General features: G+C 42.5%; 1 protein-coding gene across 1 annotated transcript; it reads right to left on the reverse strand.

The window, feature by feature from the left end:
• Positions 1–16,921: 16,921 nt before the first annotated feature.
• LOC107189157 (tyramine/octopamine receptor-like) lies at positions 16,922–18,082 on the reverse strand. Its single transcript, XM_015577632.1, has one exon. It carries the CDS (start codon positions 18,080–18,082, stop codon positions 16,922–16,924), a length of 1,161 nt encoding a protein of 386 aa, XP_015433118.1.
• Between the last annotated feature and the right edge of the window lie 463 nt (positions 18,083–18,545).

The following is an 18,545-nucleotide window of genomic DNA, read 5'->3' on the forward strand; positions in this document are numbered from 1 at the left end:
ACATACGAAGTTTCATCAAAATTAGAGGGGGACACTTCCGTGCCTTTCCTTGTTCATAATAACTACAAAACAGCGAGTACCATTTTTTCGCTGAGCGTTCAACCCCATTTTTCACGGTTTTGATGACCAGAGTAGAAGTTAACCGAGGTATCGACGCCCCGAGAGTCGGTCACAAATGGAATCGATACGCATCTGCGTAAAGTTCATCTCGCCTGCCACCAGGACTGGTCTGCCTCGGCATCGGCCGGAGTAGCCAGTAGTCAAATCGAGGGCGAACTCGAAGGACCTGAGAATCGCGCAGACAAACGCCTTTGTCGCCACACCCGCGGCCCAATGGCCACCTATCGAGAGGCGAAACAACGTTAGCGAATTCGAGGTTGGCCGATGAACAGTTGGAAGAGGTGGGAGGGTGAGAGGTCTCAACAGAGAGGCGAAAGGTAGCTGGAACAGGGGGGGGTTGGGGGTTGAAAGTGGCCGGTGCTCAAAGGATGTATTTACTGAACCTGACAAGCTTTTCTTTCCTCGCTTTTAAGCTCTCGAGAGCCTCCACGGGAAGCTTCCTGCCGCTTTAAAATTAAGGACATTAAAAGCTACCGTATCATCCTCTCCCTCTCTCTATGCAGATTTTATAAAACATGCAGTTACTCGAACAGTTGTTTGCAGATCACAGAGCGTGGTGGATAGAGGAGAAGAGAAATATCGGGTAATAATCACTTACTAATGCAGATAGGGTAAAGGGATATAAATTTTGCAATTAATAAAGTACAATTCTAAATGATAATAATAATTAATATTTGGAACATGAAAGTTAAATTTAATATGTATACTTTTTTATAATATAGACATCAATGTGGAAAATTGGACAAATGTGTTTATTTAAATTGAATGGTTAACTTCCAAAAAACATCTGCCAGAGTCATCTGTCATTTTAATTATCAATACTACCAAAGTACGATACCAACCTTTTTTTTGATAATAGCTTTTTTACCAACGCCGATTCTCAACTAATACTTTCACGATACTACCACAAGTGATGACCTTAACAATATATTAAAAATTCATCGAAATCGGAGGTGGTACCCTTATTGTAAATATTTAGCATTTATTTTTATCTCAAGGAACATCGACAGGTTGACAAGTATGACGGGCGAAGCGTCAAATTGTATCCTCCGAGCTCGATGGAGTTTCAAAGTCCGACAGGCTTTTTCGCTGTCTTTGCCCGACCGTGTTTTACGTTGTGCGATATTCTTAAGAGGATATTTCCGGAAAGAAACAATATGGAGGAGGAAGGGTAACGAGATGGTGAACGCGGAAACTTTTCCGCGGAGGGGTCTACAAGATGGAAGTTCGACGGTTTCTCTCGCGTCCACCGAATTCCATTAAGGCCGATCCTTGCATCGCGGCCAACGTTTTATGACAGGAAAATGGGATAATGATCGACATATTTTTGTTGTGTTGACACCTCGACAACCGACAGGGTAGATCTACCCCTTATTGCCGATATATCACTCGATGATTGAACAGGGAGATACACTATTTATACTGAATATAATTTTCAATTTTGTTTTGAGATTTATAACCATTGAGTTATGGAATTCACAGGAGATAAAATTCAAGACAAATTGATTCGAGCCTAATTTTCCCGATTACTTAAATCGTAACGAGGTAAACGTTAAGTACTTTCTGTGGAACTTTCTACTAGGTGGTATGGATTCATGGACCACAGTATCGACATTCATATTTAATATTTCGTTTCATTGAGCCTCTTAGAAGCCCATTGTTTGATTCTACAAAACAAAAGGTCCTTAATATTGTAGATATTGCTGTGCTGAATTTGACTTGAAACATGAAAACGTAAATGTTGCATAGTAAATTTTTTACAATCGAAATATGTGAAATGCATATAAAATTCAGAAACTTGTGGAAAATGGATTTGACTAATTTAGCTTCTCAGGGACATCGTCTCTCCAGCTTTATATGCCTCTACTCAGAACAGAAAATAGGTCTTCAATTTAATAACAATTTTAATAACCAAAAAAATATCAGTAAAAGGGGATCTCGAAGGAACTGTTAAAAAATAGATGTATGATCAACATACGAGCAGAAATATGACAGAATAATACGAATAATACAACGAAGAGGAGTAAGGACGGAATTACGAAAGTATGACATACGGCTCGCGAAACTGCGAACCCGCGTGAAATTTACGTCTGCTACAACGGCGATGCTATTGTCACCCGACGACAGAGGGTAAATAATGTCGCGGTCCCGGATCCCTTTTTCTGGGTCGCGTTGTGTGTGTGGGCGAATCGTTGCACACGGTTTTTCCCATGGGCGACAGTAATCGGGTGCACGCGAAAAGAACAATCGAACCTGCGTTTACCCCATCGCCATTAGAGCCGTTAATTGCCGCCCGCGTCGTTACCCTTATTTCACGCGCGACCCTTGCAAACTCCCTTGAAAACAAAATAACTGTTGTGTCGGTACGTTCTGGTGTAGAAAGAGTTTGTTCGAAATTATCGAAATGGTTCGACACTGAACACCACTTAGATAAACTACAATAATAACAATAACACGAGTTTATAACACTTAGCAGAAGAGACCGGGGATTTGTTGTCAGGTTTTTAAATAGAAATTTTTTTGTCTCTAATTATTACGTATTTAAACATTCTTTTCATAGTAAGAGAGTGTTGCAAAAGTAATATTGCAATATGTAATACAAGAAAATACAGTTAACCCTTATTCGTCCCTTGTGTCAATTTGACACATTTATTCATAAAACTCTATGTTGTTCTGTCATGTCTAAGTAAACTTAGCTGAGGCTCCATGACTTTTATTTACAAGAATTTTCACATTTAACTTTTTATCTTGTCGTTGTATTGTTAATCTCAAAAATACCATGTCAATTTCACACAGAGGGATAAATAACTTTAAGAAAATGAACGACAGATGAGGGTCAAAATCGTAAAATCGTCAATTTATGGTAATGGTTTCAACAATTTGATCGCTCAGTCAGAAACCATTCAAAAATAAACATACCTGAAAATAGTAAATTATCCACATGCCTTACAAGTGAATAATCACTTACACACACGCGTCAGACAATAAATTTAATAATATCGTGAATCGATAAGAAACACTCACCGGGATGCAGCAGAAATTCATCCAATTTCTCTATCCCCGCGGCGTGGCTCTACGACATTATCCAACCGGCGAACACGATTAAATCACGAACACGGTTCGCCACGTTCTCCGCGACCATTTGCACGGGGAGCACACAGCTTCCGGTCTCCCAGCCGACGAAACCCCGCGGCACAGTAATACGTTCATCCGCGACAAATAAAACGTCCCGAAGCAGCTCATGTTATATGTACAGGGTGTTCACGCTATTACCAACCAGAATTTTTCTCGCGAATAGTAAGTCTTAGAAAAAAAAAATGAAAGAGGAATAGGTTTTAGAGGTTTCTATAACTAATATAAGAGGGCATACCAATTTTCTATGTTTGCAATATTTATCGAGAAACGAAGGTGACCTTTAATTTCTTAAAGGAAATGCTGGATACTTTCTGTTGTTGTATGTTAGCGTGTGACAAGACGAATTTATTAGTATTCTGTAGAATGACCTCCAAGGTTGTACGTCAGAAATGAAAGAAACATTTTGAATATTTCGTACCAATGTGTTTACAGGTATTTCTCCTTGGTACGGTTTGGCTGGTAAATGTGACTGATCTTCTGTTTCTATTTACCATCGGAGTGTTTACTTCTGCTTCTACACCTCTGGATCCCTTTTTCTGAGGCACTGTTAAAGATATCGTCTACCATACAACGTCCAGAGATGTAAACGATTTGAAAAGCAAAATCATTTGCATTAATATCTCGAACAACATTTGCAGAAGCTACCAAAAATGTAATTCATAGAGCTGAAATGTGCATTCTTGCACAAGTAATAATTGTAAACTATAAACACATTGAAACGAAATATTCAAAATGTTCCTTTTATTTCCGAACTTGTATGACCTTGAAGGCCATTGTATAACACACTAATTAATCCATCTTGAGACATGCTTGCACACGACATGAAAAAATATACAGTATTTCGTTTAAAAAATTAAAGATCATCATTGGAAATTATTCTAAACATAAAAAGTTGATAAACGTTATTATGTTGGTCAGATAAAGCTGCAAAACATTTTCTTATCTCATTATTCTTCTAATCCTTACTATTTATATCACCAGAGAGGATCCACCACGCGATCACCCGATTTCAGATCCTTCCATCCGACACTCTTTGTTACAGTAATCCGAAAAGGAACACACAAGTGGATGCGGCGACACGTTATTGCACTCGTAAGGGAACACGCGCTGAATATTCCGTAGATCGAGACGCACGCCTATCGGTACCAGGCACGGCTGTGAACTGAAACTCAAACCTCACGCGCCTCTGTGTATACCTGCTTCACCGTCCACGGAAAAAAGTCGACAGAGGGTTGGGAGGGGATCCTTGTGACGATTCGTGGGCAACTGAAAATATTTTCAAGTAAAAGGACACGGAATGAATTTTCAATTATTATACAATGCAATGTGCACTGGGTCTGATGAAGTTATTCGAATGGATGGCATAAATTACAGAATGACACTCTTGGATATTGTTTCTTTTCATTAAGTATTATTCGGTTAAAACAGTGTTGTATTAAATTGTGAGTATTTAACAAGATAGTGAAACTTGGATTTTTCTGGCCACAAGTACCAGGTTTACGGATCGCAGGGATCGAGAGAATAATACGAAGAGCCTCTTTCTACCTATACTTACTTCAGCGCTGTCGAAAGCGCGTCTGCATTTTTTAACGTGGAACAAAGAGAACAAAGGGACTGATCACGATTCGTGGTTCACCCTGTATAATAGAGAATTCTGTGGGGAACACCGTGAAATTATTTAGCAGAACAAGGACTCGAACATCACCAGATTTATTTCGACCATCCCCCCTTCATCGATGTTTGTCCAAGCCACTCAAAACGTTCCCCTCCGATCGCGTACCAAACCCATGTTATTTCTCCCATTCCTCTTCACGTCGATCGACCGTCGTAAATTCGAGACGTGTACACGGCGTCGTGCAAGGCTAATTGATCGACGAAACCCGAATCAAGACAAATAAGGAGCTCGGTGGCGAAACCAGACGAACCCTACTCGAGGCGAATTTCCGGGACGAGAGCGATGCACGCTGGGAGACGGAGCTCAGCTCGGTGTCTAAAGCGCTAGGGATTAATGGGGCCCTGCTTACAGCCCTGTCAGGGTGTATTTGGAAGAAGTTAATCAACCACGAACGAATCCCAGGACAGCAAAGGGAACCACGTTTATTTCCCAATGAAAGCATCGTCCCCAATCGTTACCCTGGAGTTTCGGGGGTTGCGGTTACGTAAACGTATCGAGGACGAGAATGACGGAGCCAGAGGGGTGATTTTTTCCCCTCGATTTAATATTTCTCCAGGCTGTCGATGGCCATGTAACCTTTCTGCCTGTCACGATTCGCCAGACCTGGGACACAGAACTTGAAAATCAAGTACACCGAATGACAAACAGGTCATTTTTTAACGGTTCGACAGGCTGCTATGCAAATATGTCCCTACAAAACATCTCCGCCCCGCAGGACTTTCATTTCGTACTTGAACTCGGAGGCGTGTCCGACGGGACAAAAGAATCACTAATGGGGACCAGGAGCGACTATTGCATATTCCGGATGCTTTTCATTTAGATGGATAACCTTCAGAAGTGTACGAAAGGGACGGACGCGTTTTGAATTTCACCGCGCGACCTGCCGGCCATTTTGTCGACTCAAACGAACCAGAGTATCGGTTATGATCTGTTCTTGGGTTGTGGGGTTTTCGTAGCTAGAAATTAAACCCCCCTGTGTCTCTCATCGGTACGAATTCCATGAGAAAGAATTGTTATCTTCAAATTATTGATAAGACTGAAAGCAAGTCTCGATATGTTAAAATGGGGAACATATTGGACTGCTAATTGGTCCAGCCAATAAAAGAATGAACTGAAGATCAAACAAGTGATTACGAGTCCACTAATGGAGTTACTTAAATGAACCAGTTCCGTTTCTTTTTATTCGCCAGCGAAACACAGTCTTCGTTAAACCTCACTATCTCCGTATCAGCAAACGATCTTCCACAAGAGTGCAGCGCAAATAAATTCTCCTATCCAGCCTGGATACCACACGACGTTCAAACGCGTTCACTTTGTTCACCCGAACACGAACATCGGTATGCATTCACTCCTTTCGCGGACGTAACGTTCAAAGAGTGTGGCTTGTATCGGATCCAAAATAAATTTCAATCGGTTGGAGAAACACCAAGAAGATTGAATGGATCGCAATAGGAACTTTGACGATTCCCAGAACTACGAGATCGAGAACCGCAAATCCTCTGCTTTCTCGCGTTCGATACGGTGAGTTTACAGCGAGCGGAATTACACACGGAATTATGCAGCCGATTTTCACCGTCCATGCAGAGCTGGATGCTTCTGGGACTCGAGGCTGTTGCGAAATAACGTAAGATCAAATCCTGGCTTTTGATGAAATTTTCAGCTTGAAAACCACTCCCTCCCCTCCCCCAAATCGATTCCTAGGAACACGCGCGGGTGCCTGTAATTCACCGATAGAGAGCATTCCGTATCGCTGCTCCTTGTGTATTACGTATAGGTGGCATCAACTATTCATGAGGGGCGAGCCGTTGACGGGTAACCGCTGCAACCCGCGAACTTGCATACAACTTTCACGGATAATCAATGACGCCTGCGTATCGAACGCATTCGGTGGCCGGTGTTACGAGCCCAGGAATGTGTAAGGGCACGTTTATGTTGGAGCTGTGATAGAAGCTATAAGAGCGTAGAACGGCGATGAAAGCTGCTGAAAAATATCTTTCTTTGATTTATTTATTGTGAAGCTGTGATTTATTTATTTATTTATTTAGTAATTTAAGGGGTCAAACCCAGTATATATATATAATAATTAATGAAAATAAGATCGGAAACAGTTACATCAATATATTATACAGTATGGAATTAGTCGCAACAGGAAATTTTTAATAAAATATTAACTAAGATTAAATGACCTAAGAAAATATTCTTAAGAACTTTTACATCGTATACTATTTTATTGAGGAGAGGTTATAGATCAATTTGACGCAACAATCCACCGAATAACTATTACTATGTGAACACAGGAAATGTGCAAAGTTGGAAATTAGCATTTTCCTTCAAAATCAAATTTCTCGAAAACTGAGGGTGCTGGCGATAAAAACCGTTTGCAGATTCGTATTCACGACACATAAATCTACAACAAACTACCATTGAATTTCCGAAGTCTATATATTTATTGATCAATATTATTGCATAAAGAATTTCCGTTTGATTAAAAAAGATGAAACTTACTAGAGGGCTCGAAAGAAAAAACAATTATGAATAATTTATTTCTGTATCTGTCCGTAATTGGGTCATTACCCAACGAAAGGTGCAGAAACGGAGGTCCAATTTTTGCCTAAATCAAGCGACCAAGAGACGTCGTGGGGGATCCGAATGATTTCATCCGGCTCGCAACAATTCGAGAGGTCTGTTAAGCAGCTCGGATAAATAGTTAGGTGGCGGGCGTGGGTCGGCCATTTGTTTAAGTTTCGCAGCACCCTCCCGGGTACGGACGTGCCTCAATCTTCTAATGCGATTAAGTTCGCGGCCCGAGGACGAAGAGAAGTTGCATCTCCGGGGTGCACTATCCGTTACAAGTTCTAATAAATTTCGAGTCGAGCCGCTGCACTGTTGCCCCCTTTCCCTCGCACACCTTCGACGGTAAGACGACCCTGTTCGCGGGATTCCGGCGTGCTCGAATTAACCTCGGTTTTTTTATTGTCGAGACGCTTCACCCCTCTGCAATGGAAACGGAAATTTTTTTTCGGAATGAAGACTGCGAGAAATTTAACTTTTGCCTGTTCTGGAGTGGATCATTCTCTGGAGGGAAAAACGTTTTTTTTTTGTTGTTATATTGGTAGTGTATTGAAAAGTCAGTGAAATCTGGTAATTAGGGTAAGTGACCCAATTATGGACAGATTAGTGGCCTGGTGAGCTTGTTCTTGTTAAGAAATGATATGAAATTCATAATACTTTTTTGAGCTTTGGTAAGTTTTATTTTTCTGGAATTCCCTAAAAGAATTTTTTGATGAAATAATTGAAAATTTGTGATATACCGAATGAACGAAAAAAATGTTTCTTTTGCGCCTATTATGAAGTATCTTATATTATTTATCTTTACTTGCATGCATGTGGGAGTTCTTAGCACCTTCACTTAGACTATTTAAAGAAAATTTGAAATTTTCCCCAGAAGCCGTGAGCTCGTTTACCTTCAAAAATGTAACTTGCTTGGTCGAAATACATTCAAGAATGTATTTTCCAAGGAATTTCCAAATGGTAATATATTATTGGGGTTAAAATCTACGTTCTACTGCATTTTCCAAGTTAAAAAATACTATAAATACCTAAACATCGGCGGTCCAATCACTACGTCTCTTTCCAATCAGCCTCGATCCACCAGTCATTCGATCCTCGATATTACAAATGGTGTCATTCGATCTGGTCGGTTTTTGTTTCGCGGATTCTCTTGCAACAACGTACCACGTGGTGGATCGCGGCCAAAAAGTGTGCGAAATAAAATTTCCGTGCTCCCAGAGCGGTATCACGAGCAACGGTGCTCGATATACGCGAACTCAATTTTCCTGGCACATCGACGAGATCCGGCGATACCTCGTAAGGTTCCCTGAAACCGTTCGCGATCGGTTCCACTGTATCAGAAACGTCCTGCCATGCCCCCACTGGCGAACGATATATCGTGGCCGCGTCGAACAGCCGAGTTTTCGAGTGGGGGCAGGGGGGAGGATAAGGAATATCGTCGTCAAGTATCTCTGTATCTTGTTACGCGTTGTTCGGATGATTTAGTGAGAACCAGCCGAACTGCCGTTCTGGCATTCGTTGCCGGCGGATACGCCAGCAAGTATGATAGAATTTCAGATTATTGTAATGGGGGATGGAATCGGGTACCGTCCAAGAATCCCACGATCCACGAATATTTCATTGACAATCCATTGGCAGATGAGAACTGTTCGGGGAACGAAAGGATTTAAATTGGTGAAGTTGTTCTTTGAAAATGATACCCATTCAGAATGGTCAATTATCTTCCATTAGCTTGACGGGCAGTGGTTCTGTCGAAGTTTTACGATGAAGATTTCTGGTGGAAGAGTTTCGAGCATAGTAGAACTCTATTTATCTGAAACTTTCGGGGGAGGGGGTAAGCAGTTCTTTAAACTGCATCGTTCAGAGGATATACAGTAATTTCTCGATGAGTGCGACGAACTCGAATCCACTTCTGAGCATTCGTGGCAAGGAGAAAAAGATTTTCAGCACCTTATAAAATTTGTTTTTTCCACGAAGTCGAGCCTCTGGGAGGTTCTGTTTACTCTGTTTTTATTGGGTCCAGATGGGGTTCCCCCCAGTGGCGGAAATGACGTTGTTGTTCGTGTCGTATTCATCGAGGAATTAGTGTACAGGGTATCCCACGTAACACTATCTATAGAAGTACTAAGAGTTTATTTACATTCTCTATTATCTACGATTTTTCGTTCAAATAACGTGCATTCAGTCGTACTTTAATTTGCTGGTTCCTTTTCTTCCAGTCCATCATAATTTTCGAAATAAATTTGCAAGTACAATAATTCTGTAATACTTAACGAATGAATTCTAATTGCGAATTACATTCGTGCTGCCGCAAATACTCATATAACTGGAGTGATGCTCGGCAGCAGTTCGGTAAATCGGAAACTATCTAAAATTTCAACAGAAAAATGAAGTTCGAGTGTGTACATAATCCGATTTAACTTGGATCAATAATCTGGTTGAAGTTTCGAGTAAACTGACCCATTAATGCTGCTACTTGCGAAACAAGCACACTAAGTATTTCTTACGTGATCGTTCACAATAGGGAAGACAACGTTACGACCTCGAACGGTCTACATAGCGACTCAAGAAACGCGAAACGAGCCGAAATAATTCATTCTTCTTCTTTCTAGCCCGCGAAACGTTCGCTTGACCCACGGTTTCCGTGCCCTCGCGATAACAGAAATTCATTTACGACTGGGAAATAATCGTATACGTAGATTAGAACGTAACGCTCCCGTATCGCGCGGCGTATTATCGTTATTTTGTGTTATTTACGTCGAGGCGGCGGTAACAACCCCTGGATACGGAAAAGGGAAAGGGGGAGGAAAGAAAAAAAAAAAGAATGAAAGAAAAGCTCCACGGGCTCGCCACATCGAATGGCTTTCCGGGGGGGGGGGGGGAATAAAAATTACGACTCTTAAGCTCTCACGAGGCTCGGAACGAGTGGCTCCTTCAACGGGCGGCTACAACGAGGATATATTAAAATTTTCTCGCAGGTAATAAACCTTCCACGCGAATCGTTTCACCTTTTGTCGGATCGTTACCTGTTCATTCGCGGGTTGGGAAACGTGATTTTCGTTCCCTCGGACATGTTCTACCGCGGAATTTTACTCGTATCTCGTCGAGTCCATTATTTAATCCTTTCGGTACCTGGATAGCGAAAGGATTAAACGTTCTCCCTTGTTAGAGCACAATGACGCGTGAATATTTGTATAGGTGAAGCACCCTGTATTAACCCTTTCAGACCTGGATTTTCTTTTAAGAGTGAAAGAACATATTTCATTACACATTTTAACTCAGTAGCCTGTTTAAATGATATTTTGTCTTAAAAAAATTCCTGTATGTCCCATAATTTTTTTTTGTAGTGTTGTATACATTCAGAACACGACAAAATTTAAATTTGTAAGAAAAATATCTGCAACACTCTGTAGCTAAGGCTTTAAAAAACAAACTTTTAAACTACTTGTACACAAATGTAACCACCAGGTCTGGAAGGGTTAAGAAAGGATAAAAAACATACTGAACCTGATGGAAATTCTATTTTCTATTACACTTCATATGCTCGTTTATGCTATAAACTTTTTTTGAAGTGTTCAATCGAAACGATACATAGTTATCATTCGTCAAGTGTCCGTCGCAACTCCACCGTTTCCACGTACAGTCTTCCCCCACGTCCACGCCAACAGATCGTTAGAAAAACAAACATTTCTAATGGGAAATGCTCGACAGAAGTCCCGGAGAAAGTTAAACTGCGCCTGGTTACTAAATGGTGCCACCATCGAGCAAACACATTTCGTGGCGACAGATTCGGTTCGTTTATCCGTGAAACGGTTCGCTGGAATAGTAAATCCTCGATGAGTATTCGAAAGCTCCTCGGCACTGAACATTAAATAATTCATAAACAAATGGTCACATGCGGCTGAAACAACTATGATTGACTTTAGAGTTCCAAATCAATGTGTAAAATTGATTAAAAAGTCAGTATTACACCTGGGAATCTCTTCTTGTCAGTGCCCAGGAGCCTTCGAATACTCATCGAATATTTACTGTACTCCAAAATTGTCCATAGATCGCCAGTGAAATCATGGAAACCGTGCGATTACGTCCATTGATATACTTAATCGTGTTGAATCAACACCTCTTCCAGCAATTTCGATTACCCACCCTGGTGGGAACTCTGTCAGTTGAACAGATAGATTTTTATTTCTTCCTCTTTTTTTTAACGATTAGGGAGAAGAAACGACGAGGACCCAAGCTGCGAAATCGATCGGATAATTACGGTGAACGAAGGACTTTTAGTTGGGAGTGGGTGACGAGCTGCGAGTGGAAAATCCGGCTGGTCCGGTGACGAAAAAAACGAGCGCAAAGTTCCGCTCGGATTGGCCCCTTCCTCGCGGTTATTGCGGTTAATCCATTATCTGGAAATGGCTGGAGGGAGGAACGTCTATACAACGAGGTTTGTGGTTGGATAATGAAATTTTTCGAATCGTCTTTGGGTAATGTTACGCTGGATCGGTGTACAGTAAAGCCTCCAGTATCCGAACACCCTAAATTTTTTCATTTGTAGTTTCGTTTTCGAGATGATTAATGGCACAATTAGCTCTATAAACTTGCGTCAACAAAATTGTAAAGAAGTATTCATAAATTTTTCTTTTTGGAAAAAAACTTTTATCATAATTTTGTTAACGCAAGTTTATAGCGCTTAGTATACCATTAAACTTTAGTCTGATAGATTTTCTTCAAAAAAGTGGTCTAGCCTATTTGACTTTGTGGTTAGTTTTCCCGTCCTTAAAGTGCAATTGGGCATGAATAAAACATACCATCATTCTTCCCTTGAATCACTCTATAAACCTACAAACTTTCATTCCATTCCGAGGGTCAGCATTTCTGGTCCTCTCCGATGCATGTACAGTTTTTCTAAACCTACAATTTTGACATTACTGGTGATCTCTAAAACCATTCGACGTGTCCAGAATGGTAAGGATACAGTATTTCTTTGTGTAATTACCCGCAGGATTGTCATCTTTCAAAAATACGTCAAACTTAGAGGATTATTTCAGTTTTTTCTATAAAAAATGCTGTCTTGGATCTCGCCGCGAACACGTTTCGAAATTTGTTATCCAGCAAATCCTGTAGACGCCAGTGACGCTCTGAGCGTATTTAATTTGGATTTACGAGGCCTCCGGTGAAGTTCCAGGTAAATAAATTTTCAGTTTCCTTGGTCTACTCCCATCCAGCGAGGATCCACCGATCCGGAGGCTTTACGCTTGACCAAGATCAGATATATCTGCCGACGAGACGGAGCTGTGTGTAGAAGAGATTTGGAATATATTGGGCCGTGGTAGATGGAATCCAATATCCAGGATGGCCAAACTGTCGACTATTTTCCTTCCCCCGGGCCGTTCGAATGTAGATACAGCCGATAATTGCATGACGATTTCGTACTTCAACGAATCCATCAGATTATCCGAACGATCGATTTACTGGTATCGGAATGAATATAAAAACAACGAAAAATTCGACATTGAAATACAGAGTTACTTTTAGAAGCCTCGACCTAAACCGTTTAGACAAGTAATGACTACATATTCATTTTGACCCATCTGCAGTTATTGCCGTGTTATTTGTAATTATATAAAAATATAATATATGAACCTGCAATTATGTGTAAAATTTTCTACACAATTTCTTCTTATAGAAACTTTTTCAGAGCGTTCACCTTCCGAGGGTTAAGAATGTTAATTTCACGTTTCGTGGTCCACCCGGTAAATCATTGATTAGCACTGAAACTGCCAAAGCAATCGAAATAACATAAATACTCATAAAAATGATTATCACACCTAGACTGTGGATTTTTATGCAAAACGATATTTTCTAAAGTAATTCACAAAAATAAGAGCAAATGTAGAAGGTTCCTGCATCTCTTAAATAACTTATTCTGTTTAGAATAAAATAGAAAAATGTATCGATCGAACAACCAGCAGTGGAATAATCCAGGCTGATCACGGTTTCATGGTCCACCCTGTAGATCAATTCTTTAAATTCCAGTTCTTCCATATTTGCAGCCATCAACGATACGATATTACTGCTTTTAATACGTGATTAATATTTTACGATAGATAGTTCGCCAGCTCGATCAGGTACAGTTCAATTCACGGACGAACCTGTCATAAAACCCCTCCATTCGACGATTACAGCGTAAACGGCGATGATAGATCGCGAACCGTCTTAATAAAGCATTAGGCTCCGCGACACGGGCCATTATTCCTGCATTACACGACCCGTGACACGGATGCGACCGCTTAATGGCGAGGACAGGATTTTCCTCGGCGAGCGTATCGCGCGAACTTAATGTCGACTTCAGTCAACACGTGGGGAGCTTAGCCCGACAAGCTTACCCGGCTGATTCCGCGAGGTTTCTGTTCCGTCTTGTCTGCCTTGTTTACGAGTCGCGGGACCAGCGAGATCGACGAAACCGGAAGTCAACGGGTTCCACCTCCGCGAATTAGAATGCATTCCCATCATACACGACCCTTCCATTCTAAAACTTAATCCTTACTCTATGGTAAATTCGTTCTATTCGTAACTTTTATTCGGAACTTATTCGAGTGAAATTTTATTCGAAGAAAACTATCGAACTTTTATTCGAATAAAATTTCATTCGACTGGCACCAAAAGGAAAGAAACAATTTTCATTCGTACAATCCTATTTTTGAGGACACTTATCGGGTATACAGTAAATGTTACAGGGAATTAGGAAGTTAAGAAAATAAGGATGAATATTGAAATACAGTAAATCCTGGATGAGTGTTTGAAGGCTCCTCTGCACCGACAAGGAAAGGTCTCCAGATGTAACGTTGATTATTTAATGAGATTTATCACAGTGACAGAGCTTGGAATGCTGAAAGCAATATTTGTTTCAGCAGCATATAGCCATTAGTTTATGCCATTATTTCAGTCTTTCGGACACTCATCTAGAATTCACAGTACCTTCAACAATTAATTAGAAACGAAGCCTCGAACATAATTTCGCCATTCTCGATCTTCGTCTTAGTTTGTCATATAGAATCCCCCATACAAAATCGTCCCATATTTTCATCAACACCCCGTAACGACTGGACGATTAAACGTCAGCGCCGTGTCACTGTTAACGATCATAGCGTTAAGGGCGCGATTTATCCGATCGACAACAGGTAGCCACCCGTTTGTCGATGCTCAGTCGCACGGTATTAATAACACTCGCGTTCGTCCATGGCCGGCCGTTCCAAAATTCGTCGCTGAAAAACATCACGCTGGTGCCCGGTCACGCGGCTGGGGTTAATTAAATAGCGCGCGGCACACGAGCGAGAAACGAGTCAGCCGTACGGACGCGGCTCGGGCCCTCCAATTAGTAACAAACAACGAGGAGATCGATGGGAACGATAAACCTTGTCGTTCCGGGTGGACCACGAGCGAATTTTATTTTTATTTTTTTTTTTTATCATTCTTTTTTCTTTCGAAGTAGAATCGTTTTTCGGGGTTGAATGGCTCGGACCAGTTTCCGCGCAGAAATCGACAGGGCGAATCGGAACGCTCGAGAAGAAAGTCGAAAGAGAAAAGGAAAGGCGCGGCTGGAGTTACCACGAGTCTGCTCTGTGCGCCCAAACCTGTCGGGCATAGAAATCCAATCTTGGCGGGGCGTTTTGTAGTGGGCAACGTAAGCTGGTTTCGAGGGGTGGGAGCAAGGTGTTCAGGATAAGGGTGGGCTTTCATCGCCTGCATAAAAGGCAACCGTCCGATACTCCTCGCCCCTTATCCTGTTCCGAACGTTCTCGCGTGTCCGTCGCAGGAAACACCGTGGAAATACTCTGACTTGAAATTGGTAATACAGAGAAGGGTTTTGGAATTGGCCGCGCGGAAGACTCTTCGGAATTGACTCGGAAATGTCTGACAGGTATGAACGTCCAATTGACTGGGTCCTTGGAACGTTACGTGTAGACTGTGGATGTTTGTACGAAATGTAAGTCTGTATTTTCTATGGCACCAACACTGGGGTCGATTATAAATTTGTTGATTCTACTGACGGTTCTATTAAATCGGAAATAACACCAAATCAGTTTACACTGGAAGGGAGTTAAGTTGGAATAGGACCTAATTCTTTAATTATTATAGTTATTATAGTTATCATTATACAGTAGATATAATTGAATACCATGGAATTCATTTTATAATAAATCGATAAATATAAAAATATTCTATTATTACGTATTTCTTAAAGACCAGTCATTTCGACTGGTTTTGGTAGAAGAAATAGCTTCGTCTTAACTATTGGTAGTTCTAATGTTAAGAAGATATGGAGTAGATCGTGCCGACCATAGTATAGAATGAGTATAAAGGGTGTCCCATTTAAATCGATCCCCTCGAATATCTCTGAAATTCTTTGTGACCCTGGAAAGTGTTTCAAACAACAGTCGAATGGTACCAAGAGTGACACTTTCTGGTATCATAAATAATTTTAGAGATATTCGAGGTGATCGATTTAAACAAGACACCCTGCATCATCAACTAACGTCGTCTCGAGAATAGAATCAATAATACGTCAGTTAATCGAATGCTTCACGCTCAAAAACACCTAAACGTCTTTCAAACTCGAAGATCGCCTCGGATAATCCGTGCAATCAGCGGCGAAATTACTGAAAAGGGATCTCTATCACAACCAAGTGGCTCCGCAATCGCCCGAACCTTTCCGTGCGCGGTGGAAGAAACCCAACTAAATCCAGCGAATTTGGATTCGAGCCCGGCTCCTTCCGAGCCAGGTAATCCATCGTTTCGAGCGATCAAACAATGGACTAACCTTCCACGAAGTAATTAGGCGCTCGATCGAAATTCTTCCGCGATAAATCGTCAAATTGGGCAATTACTGGTCACGATATTCGACACGTTCATCGCGAAGAACCAATTTCGTCAGACATTCCGTTAACACCAGTTGTATAATTTCTCATTGGAACTGTTTTTTACCTGACGGTCACCGGTGACCAACGCAGTGACTCCTGGAAATGTCGACTAATGGACGCGTCTTCTAACCACGTTTCCGCGATTTAATCCCGTGTCTTAAAGGTGAAACACGAGTCAGTGATCTGTCATCCGCAACTGCTGGGGTGCCGAGGACGTGTCCGGTTCCGTAGAAATAATTAACTTCTGAATTAGCCTGGGATACTGGTTACGAAGAGTAGCGGCTAAATTGTGTTTTAAACATTAACCACCCAAATTCACCACGGGGGCGTTAAGTACTGATGTCCTTGAGTGTTTTCCGAAGAGGATTGAGCATCAAATAGGAGGGCTAGTGTTTCCAAATCTACGTCGAGTCTTCGATCTCACCCGCACGATCGAATATGACATCGAATCATAATCGATCCCTACCGCCCTCAAGGACAAAGACTCGTTTGATCAAACGGTGTGCTAGCTTACCTTACACTTGGGATACTCCTCAGCAGGCGTTGGCCTCTTCCATCCCAATAACGGTGGGATGCAGACCAGGGCGGACAACAGCCACACAAGGGCGATCATCAGCGCTGCCCTGGCCGGTGTCCTCTTCTTCAGGTACTTGACCGCCTGCGTGATGCTCCAGAACCTGTCCAGGCTGATCAGACAAAGGTTCATGATGCTCGCGGTGCACAGTAACACGTCCATCGCGGAATAAATGTCGCACCACCAGTACCCGAAGATCCAATAGCCCATGATCTCGTTCGCGAGCGAGAACGGCATGATCACTAGCCCGAGGAAGAAATCGGCGACAGCCAGACTGGCTATGAACCAGTTCTGGATATTCTTCAACGCCTTCTCGGTAGCGATCGCGATAATCACAAGCATGTTCCCGACCACGATCACGATCATTAGCAGTGTCGCGAGGACGGAGGCCAGTATTATATGCGGCAATGTGTAACCGGATGGGTATAATCCCTCACCGAGGACGATGTACGTGTCGTTGTAATGAGTACTGTTCCACGGGACCATCAGACTCTGATTTAACGAGTCGTTGTAAGATCCATCGAGGTCTTCCATGATGCCCCCTAGACCGAACAGTAGTTCCAGCTCTCTAAGTCCTGCCGCGTCCTCTTTGTCGGTGCTACTAACACCGATCGCTGTGGTGTCGTCCAGGTCGACGGTACTTCCCTCACCACTGCCGGCTACCTGGTCGGTATCGTTCGACGCCAGGTACGGCGGTGAACCGGAGGACGCGCCAGACAGTAAGGTATCCCGATCCCCAAATCTAGCTCCTGGGTTCAGTCTATCGCAGGCACAACCGGTCCTATCCGTTTCTACCTGATGTCGAATCGTCTCCTCGGTATTATTTCCGTTAGATCCAATCGTTTGTCCGTTTGGTTCTCGATCACCGTTCAGAATCCCCTTGTCTTCGATGCTAAAAGTGGTGGCTAATCTTAGAAATCGGCGGAGATGGTCCTCGTAGAGGATCGTTCGACTCGGTAGGGCCTCGTTTGCGTTTGACTGCGAGCCACCGGTTGTCGGTCGAGACCACGTCATGTTCTCCTCGAACACGCTTGTGGACACCGTTGTCGGACTACCGGCGTCGATGGTCATAATGCTGCCGTGAAGCGGCATCACTCGCACCCTCGCCGTCGACTGTTGATGCTATCTCGACGAAGTCGCGACGTACGTTGCGGTGGTGGCAGCGCGCGAGTAACACCGTGCGCCGGGCGCCAGCTCGAGTAGCAGCAACAGCAGGATGGTGGTGGTCTCGTCGCATCTCGAGGCCAGGGGCGTCATGCCCGTTTCAGGATGATCGCATCGTCGTCAAACGGACAATGGCCTCTCGCCGCGTCTGGTGACCGACCCGTGGATTTAATTTATTTATCGAGCTCTATTCCCTCGATAAGACAAATAGACACGTGGAATAGGAACACCCGATTATTCTCTACCTGTTACGTCGACACCGTGCACCGACAGTTAATCTTAACGTACACTCGAGCTATCCACGAGGTTACTCCTAACCCTCTCCGAGAGGGGAATGGTTCGTTGGACCGGAACTTTTTTAGAATCTGATTTTGCCGACAAGGCGGTGAAC

This window comes from Dufourea novaeangliae, unplaced genomic scaffold (assembly GCF_001272555.1).
Source record: "Dufourea novaeangliae isolate 0120121106 unplaced genomic scaffold, ASM127255v1 scaffold146, whole genome shotgun sequence".
Classification (NCBI taxonomy): Eukaryota; Metazoa; Arthropoda; class Insecta; order Hymenoptera; family Halictidae; genus Dufourea; species Dufourea novaeangliae.